The sequence below is a fragment of the Rattus norvegicus genome, chromosome 9, assembly GCF_036323735.1.
Source record: "Rattus norvegicus strain BN/NHsdMcwi chromosome 9, GRCr8, whole genome shotgun sequence".
Classification (NCBI taxonomy): domain Eukaryota; kingdom Metazoa; phylum Chordata; class Mammalia; order Rodentia; family Muridae; genus Rattus; species Rattus norvegicus.
In genome coordinates, this window is record NC_086027.1 from 50,582,604 (window position 1) to 50,596,414 (window position 13,811).

Consider the following 13,811-nt stretch of genomic DNA (forward strand, 5'->3'; position numbering starts at 1 on the left):
TTTATGCAGTCACTCTGCACAAATGTTCCTAGTGAATCCTCACTTTGAACATATGTAGACAATTCTACTTCATGTGCTACTGAAGCAGTCATGAGAATCATACAATTATTAAGCAGAGGAGACTCTGCATGGTATTAGCTACAGAGAGCTCATGTGCTCATCTCCCGTTCTTTTGGTGATTATTATCTTAGACTTACTTTAGATATACCCATATATGCACGAGGCCTTACATATCTTACATATGCGCACATACATGCCCCTAGACACATAGAGCAAGGTTTGGAGAGTGAATAACAGGTATTTCTGAGCTACAGATAGCTGGGCAGGTGTGTGTAAACACAACAGAGGTGTGACCGTGATTGGCTTTTCTCATTCATCCTCTCTGTGAAGGAAGTTTCGCCGTCTAAATTATAATGTCAGAAAAGGTTAAAGATCCTGACCCATGTGGGTATGCAGGTAAAAGCTGACAAGGGCGTTCATTTTCCTTGGTGGTTTCTCATCACCCTGATAACTGAGTGACACCACAGCTCACACCATCCCTGCCCCAGTGGCTCTGCTCTGGGGCAGCCCCTCGTGAGCCCCCACTTAGCACTACGAGGTCTTGTTCTGTCATTCCCCCATCAGCTCAAAGATGCATGTATTTCAGTACCAGTTTCCCTGAGGATTGGATAAAGATCACCAGGGACCGACTCTAGCATGGGGAAGACTCGGCCCGTAAGCTTTCCCACATGGAAAGTCACACGGGCTTCACTGTCCCTCCTGGTCTCTCAGTCTCTCATCACCAATTCTATCAAAACAGTAGTTGTGGGAGATGTCTCCTCCTACAGCCATGTGGAATCCACCCCCCTCCCCACGCAGCTGAAATGAACCTGGTCTCCATGAGCTGCTTCTTGAACAGTAAAGGCAGACATTAAGGCCAACCACAGTGTGCTTTCTCATTGTTGCTCGCCTTTGAAATGAAACCACCATGGTTTATTACAGTGTTAAATGAGTCTCCGTTCCCCAACTGTAATGAGCTTGTGAGTGAAGGAGTTGTGCTTTATCAATTTTGAGCCCTGCATATAGGCAGCCTTCATCATGCATCTGTTAAACCCAGTGGTTTTTGGTTACTAGCAACCTCTGGGACATTCTTGGGGGTTCCTGGTGGATATGAATGCCTTGGGATGGAATTTTCTAAGAAACTTACAATGAAAGCTTGGGTTGATTTTGCCCATCACCATTCATGTTGATGAGGTTTTAGTGTATTCATAGTGGAAAATGAGTATTTCTTTGGTTTTCTCTTTATATAGGAATTCAGAATTTATGATCACTGTGCTATTATGTTCCTGTCTGTGGTATCTTATTGATGTGCACACACACACACACACACACACACATATACCATAATTACACACACACACACTCACACAGAGGCATGTGTGTATAGACTTCCACATACACACACACATATACCATAATTACACACACACACACATATACCATAATTACACACACACACACATACCATAATTACACACACACACACACACACACACACACACACTCACACAGAGGCATGTGTGTATAGACTTCCACATACACACACACATACACATACACACACACAGAGGCATATATGTATATATTTACACACACACAGAGAGGCATGTGGGTATATATTGACACACACACAGGCACTTCTGTGTAGACTCCTATATGCATGATACCACTGTGCAGAGTTAATTGTCCAAGTTGTTTAATGATCTTCCCTGTTCCTTCCTCAGAATTTAATCAGTGTTTCCTCAGCTTCCTTCTTATTCCAGTTTGGAATGTGTCTCTTTGGTTCTACTCAAGGCACGGCACAGCCTTCCATCTCACCTCCTCTGTTGTTAATGAGCTAGACAGCCTCTAATAAGGGGCGACTCTCTGAGGAACAGCAGAGTGCTCCCCAAATGAAAGCTAAAGACAAAGTTGGTGCAGAGAGGGGAGCACATGGAAGCAAGTATGAGACGCTACCGAGAGCTTCGGGTGCGTTCAGGGTTGATGATTTTTTAATCCAGAGCTTCTAGAATAAAACTACCAAGTAAATATGTAGTGAAAGCAACTGCAATGCTAACATTTTACTTCGCTCCGGAAAATCAGCTCCAGATGCGCCACTCTCTAACAAGTCTTTAGACCGACCCCTGACCCTCCTGCATCACACGGCCTGTCCAAAGGACAGAGGGATGCTGAACCGCCTCTTCAGTTGTATGCATGCCTCTAAGGTGACTAAGGTGACAGACAGATACAGATGTAGATGTGACCACAGATATACACACCAAGCATGTGGAGGCATCGTAACAGGTCAGTTAGGACTGATAAACTGGCTCCATCATTGTCCATGACAAATGTGTTAGTGTCCACTGTGTTATTGGCAAGAGCATTTTACTACAAGGCATAACAGATATAACCACAGAATAATATTTACAGATTTAAGTTCATATAGTCACTCCTCCCAAATGTTCCTAGTGCATGTTAAGGCCTAGGTAAAATGTTAAGGCCCAGGTAACTGTTACCTGGTTAATTTGCCATTAGTAGGGAACTTTCTCATATGTTTCTGCTGTTGCTAGGAAGCTCTCTGATGCCCTAGTTGATGACATAGTCTGTTATGTTCTGTGCCCTTGGAAACAAATCATGATAGAAGTCAGTAGAATTGCTTTGTATAGTATAGTTACCCACAAGAAGCTTGGACCCGGACCAACCACCCAGCAGTACATCCTGCACCTATATATAGGCATTTAGGGTATTTGCCTTTATAAGATGCCCCTGGGTAGGACCCCCAACATAAGAGAGAAACCTGCACCAATATAAAAAAGTGTTTGGAATAAGACTTCCAATTTGAATAGTAATCAAATAACGTTTAAGTTCCCAAGAGCTCACTGGAAACTGGCATTGTACTTGGCAGAAAGAGACTACATGTATGTGGGTAACTGACATCCTGGTTGGCAACTTTAGACATGAATGTTAGACAAGTCAAGTCCTTGGCCACAGTTGAATACTGCAACCAGTACAGCAAAGGCACGTTCCTAACGAAATCCCTTATCCCTAAATCCTGATTGGTGGAAAAACTTGGTGCAGATGTTTGTAGATCTCAGGCTTAAAAATCCTTGTAGGACCGCAGGGTCATGTTTTAGTTTTCAAATATGGATGGTGGCCCTGGTTGATCCGTCCTGGGGCTCCATAAGCTATTGTTGTCTGGGTGAGATTGGTGTTCATGTGGTTTGTGAGACAATCCCTGGACTTCAACAATGCATCTTCCCTTTGAGCATATGTAGACGATACTGTATATGGATTCATAGAGCCCAGGTACTCAGTTCCCATTCTGTTGATGATTGTTTATTATCTAAGATTTAATTTACATAGCAATCACGATCACTTTTCCCATTCCCACATAGCAAGTTATCATTATGAAGGGTCATCTCAATTTAGGATTAAAGTATACACATGTAAAACAATATAATATAACATGTCAAAGAAACAGGGAAGTGTCAAGGAGATTGGAAGCTCCAGAGAATTCTATCAGATGCTTGAAGGCACGCACTTCAGAATTTTAGAAGCACAGGCAGAACATTAAGTACATGACAAGGTCACTCAGGAACCTTCCTGGAGACTTTACTTTTTCCTGCTTGGTTACAATCCCAAGCATGCAGTGCCCCTAACTTATTCTGAATGTGTACCAACCACAACCAAATTCTCAATCAGTACATGAAAGGCCCATGGTGTTTCTGGCCGTGTTAGCCATGGTAGCATCACAGGACTCCACAGCACATACATGCGTATTTCACTGTGCGTACTGCCACGCCAGGAAACGGCAGCCAGCACAGCCTGAAGAAGCTCAGCTCATGGTTGAGGCTCTCAGACGTCATGAATCCCGGTAACAATTTCTGTTTTGTTGCTTTTGCTGCTGTTTGTCTGATTATACACATGAAGTTTTCTGTCCTCACGATAGCATAATGGTTTAGTGTTTTCTTCCCATAAAGTTAGCATGTCTTTCCAATGTTTTCTGTCAGAAAACTTGATTTAACTCAAATACCAATCTGAGTGGACACCCGAATTTCATTTAAAAGGATGTTAAATGAATTTTTGGGCTGTGATTAGAACAAAATTCCAAACAATTTTTGAACCGGCCATAAACACACCTCTTTTTAATTTTATTACTTATTTTTTTGCATATGTGGCATCCTTGGCTTTGACAACAATAAAATCAAAATATTGATCAACTCTGAAAAGCACTGGAGACTCTTTAGTACTGGGACATCAAATATTCAGTCAAGATTTAACTTTGTATTCAGAAAGTAAACAGGTACACCTATCTCACTAGCATGGGAACTTCTTTTCATCTTTAATAAGTGGTCAAAATAGTGAGTATACCAAAAATTTTTCCCTATTTCCTTCACCCAGTTTTTGAGACAGGTTTCCTGCAGCCCAGGCTGTGTGCTTAAACTTGCTATATAGCGTTGTTTGATCCTGAACTCACAATTTTCCTGCTTCTACCTCCTAAGTGCTAGGACTAGAAAAAGAAGCCACCACGCCCAGATTATGTTACATTGGGGTTCAAATCCAGTACTTGGTGCATGGTAGGTAGGCACATTACCAACTAAGTTGTATTATCCTAAAGAAAGTAATCTATCATCAGGAAATACCTGTTTGTATATTTATTTTATATAAGTATATACCATGGTTGCATAAAAGTTTCTCTGGAAAAAAGGAGTCAGTGTGGGAACTTTTTTTTAATTGGATATATTTTCATTTACATTTCAAATGCTATTCCCTTTCCCAGTTTCCAGGACATAAGCTCCCTATCTCATCCCCCTCCCCTTCTTCTATAAGGGTGTTTCCCTCACCCCCCTCACCCCCACCCCCACCCCTGACATTTCCCTACACTGGGGGTCCAACCTTGGCAGGACCAAGGACTTCCCCTTCTATTGGTGTCCAACAAGGCCATCCTCTGCTATATATGCGATTGGAGTCATGGACTAATTCATATATAGTCTTTGGGTAGTGGTTTAGTGTCTGGGAGCTCTGGTTGGTTGGCATTGTTGTTCTTATGGGGTTGCAAGCCCCTTCAGCTCTTTCAATCCTTTCTCTAATTCCTCCAACAGGGGTCCCATTAAGAGGCCTTGCAATCTGTTCTCTGAGAGGCTCTACCCAGAAGCTGACCGAGACAGATGTAGAGACCCAAAGCCAAATAGTAGATGGAGTTTAGTGACTCTTATGGAAGAACAGGAGGAAGAATAGAAGGCCCTGAAGGGAATAGGAACATCACAAGAAGACCAACAGAGTCAACTGACCTGTCCCCTTGGGGCTCTCAGAGTCTGAACTGCCAACCAAAGGACATACATGGGCTGGACCTAGGCCTCCCCACACTTATGATGCAGATGTGCAGTTTGGTCTTCATGTGGGTTTAAAACAACTGGAGCAGAGGCTACCCTAAAAAGTTGTTGCCTGTGTGTGGGCTATGTTCTTCTAGCTGGGCTGCCTTGTCTGGCCTCAGAGGGAAAGGATTTACCAGCCCTACTGACACTTGATGTCTCTGGTAGGGGTTATCCAGAGGGGCCTCTAATCTCACAGAGGAGAAGAGGAGGAGGATTAGGGATAGGGATTGGGGAGGGACCAGGAGGGGTACAATGATTGGAAAGTAGAGGCTCAGGAAGACCCATTGAGGCAGGGATAAAAACACAGGACACCAATTCTAACACCTATAATTTTCTACAACATTATGTTGACAGAAGTTTAAAGTTTGTTTTGGTGTGTGTGTGTGTGTGTGTGTGTATCTGCCTGCCCGCCTGTCTGTCTGTCTGTCTGTATATATGCTTTGGTGCACAGATACCAAAGGAAGCTATAAATGTATCTTTCCCCTCTGCTCCTGGGGTGTTGATCAGCTTTGCCTTCTGAGTAACTTTGTTTCTACACTAAAGTCTCTTGCCTCTGCTCTTGCTGTTCTGATACAAATAGGGGAACCTTTGATTCCATCACACAAGTGTCTAGAACTCCATTTGTTTTCTCAGTGTCTATCCCTGTTTTTCATTCATATCAAACAATTTAATTTGCTACTCACAAAAGCCTCTCACTCTCCCTTCCTCGTCTCCTTTGTGATGCTGAGCCCCTGGCAGGGTTTTATATTTTCACAAATTGTTACTGCAAATCCAGAGGTCCAGCTTAGTTTGTTTGTCTCAAGTCCTATCCATTTCAAGAGCAGTGACTGCAGTTCACAGAGCTCCCCTAATGCCAGCTTGGAATCTGTCCCAGAATTAGTGCCTTTGTGTTTGCTGACTCTTTGACTGTTACCTAAAGCATTGGTCAGAGTTTCATGGTCCTGCTATATAAAAGAGCTTTAAGTTGTAGCCTAGACCGGTTTGGATATTATATTTTCTGATTTTATATTTTAAAATATCCAGAAAACATTAACCTATCCTTTCAACAGGAAATCAGTCTTTTCATCCTGTCCTTTATATTTGTGGTAGCATTTTCAATGTTAACTGAACTGTCAGATGCCCTGGGCCCTGCATTTGGTGTATCCTGCCTGGGGCTGATACTAGGGTGCAGGAGACTTCACAACTTAATTTTGTCCTTGAAGACCATCATGCTCCCTTGGGTGTCTATGCGTCTGGAATGTGAGGGTGAGCTTGATGCTAGGGTAGGCTCCAGCATAGACCTGCAATCTTCCAGTTTTCACCCCTGCAAAATTTCCTCCTCCTTTTCTCACTTGTGGACTGAATTCTAGTACCCTTTAGGCTTCCAGTACTGTGGGATAGATCTCTGTGATTGTGCCACGTGGAAAAACATCAAGAAACCAAAGAAAATATTTAACAGAAATTTCCCCACTGTTTGGACAACAAAGATCCCCTTCCCAGGTTCCTCCATGCAAAGCATGGATCATTTCCCAGATCTTGGGTGCCTCACTGGGGTTATTCAAAGACACAGTTTGGGAATAAATTGTGTTTCTTGACTACTGACTATTTTGTCAGCCTGACTATAGTTGCAAGGTATATATTGCAGCCAGCCTGAAAGCTATGGCCAAGTGTCAGCATTGAAAAGTAAGATGAAAGCTAATCTTGTCACCCCTGCAATCAAGGTTTCATCACCTCCAACCTATAGCGGCCTTTCTTCCCCTCAACTGTCATAGTTGGTCTTCTCAGCTTTCTATAATCCTGTCCTTCTTTCCTTAAGATTATAGGCAATTGACATGTTTATTCCTTGAAGGTAGAATTGAGGAAAAAATACATTTTATTTCCTAATAAAAATTCTATATGCTCCATAAGAAAATTATAGTTTGACTAATAGTTCTCACTGAGCTCACCCCTTACACACATGAGAACTCATTTTAGCGTTTTTGCCTTAGGGAAAATGATGAATTTGTTTAATAGATTGGTAATTACCCAGCTCAAAAGTGATCATTAGCATGCCTTTCCGTTTGATTACTATAAATCACTGGACCCACAATCCATTAATCACCAGCTGCATGGAGTACCTCTGCCCTGTCTGTCCTTGAGTAATAGACTTCCAAACAACGCCATGTTGACACTTCCTTCCTGTTATGCAAATATTTAACAAAAGCCACATCCCACACAGGTCTTTTTTTATATATATCTATATATATTATTCTTTATATTCTTTTTCTGATACAAACCTTTCTTAATGCTGTAGGTTTTATTATCTTAAGAATAGTTTCCCTGAGGGCCAGGGTCTATATAGAAGTCATGGTTAGGGTTATGAGGGGGCCACCATTGAACAGTTAGCATCTTAGCATGATGAGTCAGTGTCTATAAACTACAGGGTTGCCTTTGTGTGGCTGTTGGACAGCTCATCTGTGGTCAGACCAGGCAGATCTTTAGGTATTCCCCTTCCAAAGAGAAAAAATGAGGTCAGAGAAATGGATTCCCTGTGGCATATTCGGAATGAGCGTGTTGCCAGTGCTGAGCTGGAAGCACAGGATGGGCGTGGCTGAGCCTGGTTGTCTGCTAAGAATCCCTGTTCAAGATCGACCTTGGTCCACTGTGTGAGATTCTGCCCAGTGCTGTCCCTGAATGAAATAAATGATAAGGAACAAACTCTCTGTGCGACAGCCTGCTACAACCAGGGCTAACGTGTTTCTTTCTTTGTTCTTGGGTTTTTAGTTTACCGTGGCTTCTGGGCGGTCCTGCTGCTCCTGGGGGTCGTGGCTGCCTTGACTGCAAGCTTTCTGATCATCTGCGCAGCCCCCTTTTCCAGTCACTTACTTTATAAAGCTGGAGGAGGCTCATACATTGCCTCAGGTAGGTATAGCATCCAAGGCATACTATCTAGCCATGTTCCCTCGAGCTTTGTTTTAGACATGGGTCTAGAGTTTGGACTTTTACTAATAGTAATGCCATGCTGCTCAGATGCTGGAGTTCTGGCTTGCTCACTACATCGTACTTTCTCCAAACACCACATTTTCCATGTGAAGCCATTGCCTAGTGAATGTAAACACTGTGTAGCCAAAAATAGACATGCAGACAAATGAAAACACTGAGACTAGTTATTCACTCTGGTGTCTGTAAGGGATAAGAGGCTACAATTTTACATCCGTGATGTGCTTTCTATACCATATCATAATATATTAAGTGGGAGGCTGATATTGACAGTGACAATATTTCTAGAGTGGTAGATTGTATTACTTAGGGTTCCTATGGCTGTGATGAACCAACTGTGACCAAAGTCAACTTGAGAAGGAAATAAGATTATTTCACTTACACTTTCACACCAAAGTCCATCACTGTAGGAAGTTGGGGCAGGAACTGAAGGAGATAACATGGTGGGCTCTGTTTACTGACTTGCTCCACATGGCTTACTCAGTCTCCTTTCTTATATATAACCCAGGACTACTGGTCCATGGGGTACTATCACCAGAATGGGTTAAGCCTTCCATATCAAATACTAATTAAAAAAAATGCCCCACAAATTTGCGTGTAGGATGATCCTATGGAGGCATCTTTCCAATTGTGGTTTCTTCTTGTTGGGTAACTCTGGCTTGTGTCAAGGAGACAAAGAGCAAAAACACATCAATGACAACAACAACAGCAGCAGCAGCAGCAGCAGCAGCAGCAGCAACAGCAAACCAATAGGACATATGGACTTGCCATGCATGACCAAACTCACCATGATAGTGCTATATTCTGAGATGAGAACGTAGTGTTTCTATGTGAAGCCACCATGAAGGATACAGGGACAGAACTGATGGACAGCTCTGCTGTCTTTAGAATCATTGTGTGACGGCCCATGATGCTGTCCTTCACAACATAATCAATGATCTGTTATCAATACTCTGTTAACGTGACACAGTGCTTAGCTCTTCGCAGTAAAGATAACCATCACATGTGGCTGCTCGGCTGACACAGCGTCATTCTGGGTAGCAGCCTCTTTAACAGCTTCTGTCCCTTTCTTACCCTGTCTTCTGATGCCTTTCTTTGTTTGGAGCTCATGGCTGCTGAATCTTTTCCCATATTTACTAAGAACCCACATACCATTCAATCCACCATTTTTAAGTATGTAATTCGGTGGAATTTTTTAGTACATTCATAGACTCGTACGAACATCACCACTATATAATTTCAGAATATTTGAATCACATTGCAAAGGAACCCCATCTTCCCTCTACATGAAACTACTAATCTACCTGTTTCTATACATTTGCTTATTTGGGATGTTTTATTCAAAGGATAGTTCATGATTTTTGGAAGAGTTTTTTTTTAAATGCCATTTTCCTCTAAGCTGGTATGATGCCTATGCTAAAAGTTAGTAAAGTAGGTGATTATGAGAATAGATTAATTAATATTCTCAATGGCACAGTTACAAAACATGTGTGCATGATTTTGCAAGCACATAAAGGAAACTAACATTATCTGGAACAAAACATGGAAGTTCACTGTATTGTTTGGGGCAGGAAAACGTCATGTGTTCAGAGATGACCAAAGGTAACATTCTGCTAGAAATCTCTACCATGAAATGCAGACTTTAAGCAACAGTGATGCCAACATCTTGTGTTAAAATTGGACACTATCAACAGAAGAACTTTACAATCTTATGTCTGTCTATTACCAGTAATGTGACAATTTTATCTTTTCAAAGTTACCTGATGCATTATGGAGAAACAAGAGAAACACAGGCTGCTTTTCTTGCCCTGGATTCATCATCCAGGAATAATTTCCTTCTGCCATTCAGAATTGCACTGAATTGAGCTTCGAATACTTCACTTAGTTAGGTCTCATAAATTTCAAAATGAGGAAATTTCAGTCTATGGGCCAAGGGTTCCTAATTCCCACTCTTCCTCGGGCTTGTCAGACCATTGCTCTCTCGTCTCTCTCAGATCGCCTTACTCCTCTCCTGTGCTCTGTCAGGCACTTAGAAACAGGTGCAGTTCGGTCTCAGGGTAGTGTGGCAATTCACCAATGCCACAAACAGGGCTGAGTATTTATTTGGGCAGATGAGTCTTAGGGAAGGGCACAACCGAATTCCAAATGGCCATACCGGGCGTGGACAAATACAGAGGCTTGTTGTCATCAGCAGAAGCCTGTGCAGGGCATTCCATGCTTGGCAGAGGGACAATGAAGTTGCAGCTGTCGGGTAGGCAAAGGGTTGGTCTCTATGCTGTGCCAACTCAGGGCGGGGCCTGGAGAGCAGTGTGGCCTCACCCTGTATTTGGCCTCCTTGGGCAGAAAAGACTGGTTTGGAAGACCGTAGTGTCTACAGCTTCTTTTCTATTGGAAGCTCAAGGAGTCAGCAAAAGTTCCCTGTGCTTTCTTCCTTTCTTCCTAAGAAATTACATTTATTTCTGCATGTGATAGGAACACCCACAGCAGCCTCATATCAGAGATGCCCGTATGTGCAGAGAGAATCATGAAAAACAGAAGCCGGTGGGTGGGTTAGGCTCAGAGGCTCTTTCCCCTCTGGCTGAGCCTGAACATAAGGTTCACAGGAGGGTACTCTGCAAACCTTGTTCCAGCCACACTCTTCCATATAAGGAACAGGAGAAAGTATGTGGGGAGGCCCTGGTTGGAGCAGAAGGTGACCTGAGACCAGGACAGGAAGGGATTAGGAAGGAACCTGCTGACAGGAGAGTCTCACAGATCTCTAGCTGCACCAGCTGCCCAAGTGCCTGCACTATGAAAGTCTGTGAACAGCACCTATGCCTATCAAGCACAGAGCACTCTGTATGAGGAGACCAGCCGGAAATAGATATATACATGACTATGGTGGCTTTGCTGAAGCCACTTTCAGACATGACTTTCCTACTGGGCAAGAAACGGGTAGCCTTCCAGAACAGGCCAGAAGCTGAACTTCCTAACAGGAAGTAGACTATTTCCCAAAGCCAAGGGTCTGTTTTTATTCTGAGTACTACTCTACGGGATGAGGTTGAGGATAGAATGCTTGATAAAAGCTGTATGAAGACGTGTGCCTGCCTCATGACTGATCATCTGCAGAACCGGAGTCTAGACAGCATCCCCAGAGCAGCCTTTTTAAGGGAACATGATGACCCTGCCACCCTTTTGCTCCTTCAAGTGGTGCCTTCATGATGCCTTCCGTTGCTTTATGTGTGACCTTTCCTACATGTACATTCTGCGCGCTGATGCTGTTACACAGGAAAGCTTGCCCTTCCTACTATCCTGGGTCTGACATTTTTGCACAAATGCCACATAGTAGCTAAAGGAAGTCAGCCTCACCCATCCCTATACAGGAAAGATCTGAGAAGATTTTTATATCTTTCATTAATTAGTTAATTACTTTACTTTACATCCCAATGATAGCTTCCCCTCCCTCCTCTCTTCCCACCCTCTCCCTCCCCAAGCCCCCTTCCATTTCTCCTCAGAAGAGGCCTCCCATGAATATCAATCCTCCTGGGCATATCAAGTTGCAGTAGAACTAGGAGCATCCCCTCTTATGGCTTATAAAGGCAGCTCAGTTTAGGGAAAGGGATCCAAAGGCAGGCAAGAGAGTCAGAGACGGCCTCTGCTTCTGCTGTCAGGAGTCCCACATGAAGACAAAGCTGCATGTATTATATATGAGCCCCTAGGTCAGTCCCATTCATGCTCTCTAGTTGGCGGTTCAGTCTCTGTGGGCTCCTATGGGCCCAAGTTAGTTGATTCTGTGGGTTTTCCCGTGGTGTCCTCGATCTCTCTGGCTCCTACAATCCTTCCTTCTCCTTTTCCAAAAACTACCCTAAGCTCCACCTAATGTTTGGCTGTGGGTCTCTGCATCTGTTTCCATCAGTTGCTGGGTGAAGCCTCTCTGATCACAGTTGTACCAGGCTCCTGTCCCTGCATATCTTGCAGGCAAGAAAAATTGTGGGTTGAAGGTTTTATAGCTGGGTTGGTGCTCCCATTCCTCCAATGGAAGTCTTGCCTGGTTATAAGAGATAACCATTGTTGTGGTAAAGATAAAATGGGGTTTCTTTTACTTCGCACTAGAGCCAACACCAAAGTGTTAGATGGCATCTGTGGGATATTTTCATCTCAGTCAGCAGAGCCTCTCACCTGCTCTGCTCCATCCCATATCACACTGCCGATGGCTACTCTCTGAGCCTGGCAACAATCTCTCTACACATCTAGTTCCCAAGGCAGGTTGCCACCATGCCAGACATACACATCCCAATTCCGTGGTAGCCCAGGGTGTCCCGCCACCACACACTCTCTTGAACTCAATTAAATAGCCACATGAGGGGTTGGGGATTTAGCTCAGTGGTAGAGTACTTGCCTAGCAAGCGCAAGGCCCTGGGTTCGGTCCCCAGCTCCAAAAAAAAGAAAAGAAAAGAAAATAGCCACATGAAAGAACACACAACACAATAACCTCTGATCCAATTGATATAGTTTGCTCATCTAGACATACAAAGCCTTGTACACATCCCTCCCTTAAGAATAATCATAACAACCTGTAGATGTACAGAGAGGAATCTTAACATTCACTGCCATGTTCTCTCTGCTGTTCTCTCTCCCAGTCTCCTCTTTCCCTCTACAACTTTTCTCCTACCCATCCTTCCTTCTTGTCCAATGACAGGCCTTGTTCTATCCTGTATCTGCCTTCACCTGCATAATGACATCATCCTACAAACCATTTCTGGTTCCATATCCCTCATTGCTAGGAGTCTTAGTCATAGATTCCTGAGAGTTTCCATTGTCCTAGCTTTCTAGCCTATCCCAGAGATGAGCCTCCCCACCTGATCCCAGTTCTCTCTCCCTCTTTCCTCCCCACACCTGATCTCCCTTCTTTCCACCTCTTCTCCCACCCGGTTTTCTTCCTCCATCCACCCAATGTCTAGTTTATTTCCTCTTCTCAGTGAGATTCAAGAATCCTCCCTTGGCCTTCCTTGTTGTTTAGCTTCTTTGGGTCTGTGGATTGTAGCATGACTATCCTGTATTCTTTGGCTAATGTCCACTTGGGAGTACACACCATGTTTGTCTTTCTGGGTCTGAGTTACCTCACTCAGGATAACCCTCCCTAGTTCCATCCATTCACCTGATAATTTCATGGTATCCCTATGTTAATAGTTGAATGGCTTTCCATTGTTAAATGACATTTTCTTTATCTGTTCTTCAGTTGAGGGATATCTAGGCTGTTTTCAGTTTCTGGCTATTATGAATAAAGCTGCTATGAGCATAGTTGAGCATAGTTGTGGTATGATGGAGCATCTTTTGGGTATATGCCCAGGAGTGGTATAGCTAGTTCTTGAGTAGAGTTAATCCCAATTTTCTGAAAAACTGCCAAATTAATTTCCGTAGTGGCTGTACAGGTCTGCAATCCCACCAGCAATGAAGGAGTGGGTCCTCTTGCTCCACATC

General features: G+C 43.4%; 1 protein-coding gene across 5 annotated transcripts in view; it reads left to right on the plus strand.

The window, feature by feature from the left end:
• Positions 1-13,811, plus strand: part of Tmem182 (transmembrane protein 182) — a 51,880-nt gene that overhangs the window by 27,575 nt on the left and 10,494 nt on the right. For 3 of the 5 annotated variants that reach the window (XM_039084079.1, NM_001109305.1, XM_039084078.2), the window contains exon 4: positions 8,136-8,273. The exons of the other annotated variants lie outside the window; for them this stretch is intronic. In XM_039084079.1, the coding sequence (XP_038940007.1) occupies positions 8,136-8,273 (138 nt within the window). The remainder of the gene's footprint in view (positions 1-8,135; positions 8,274-13,811) is intronic. 5 annotated transcript variants of the gene reach the window in all.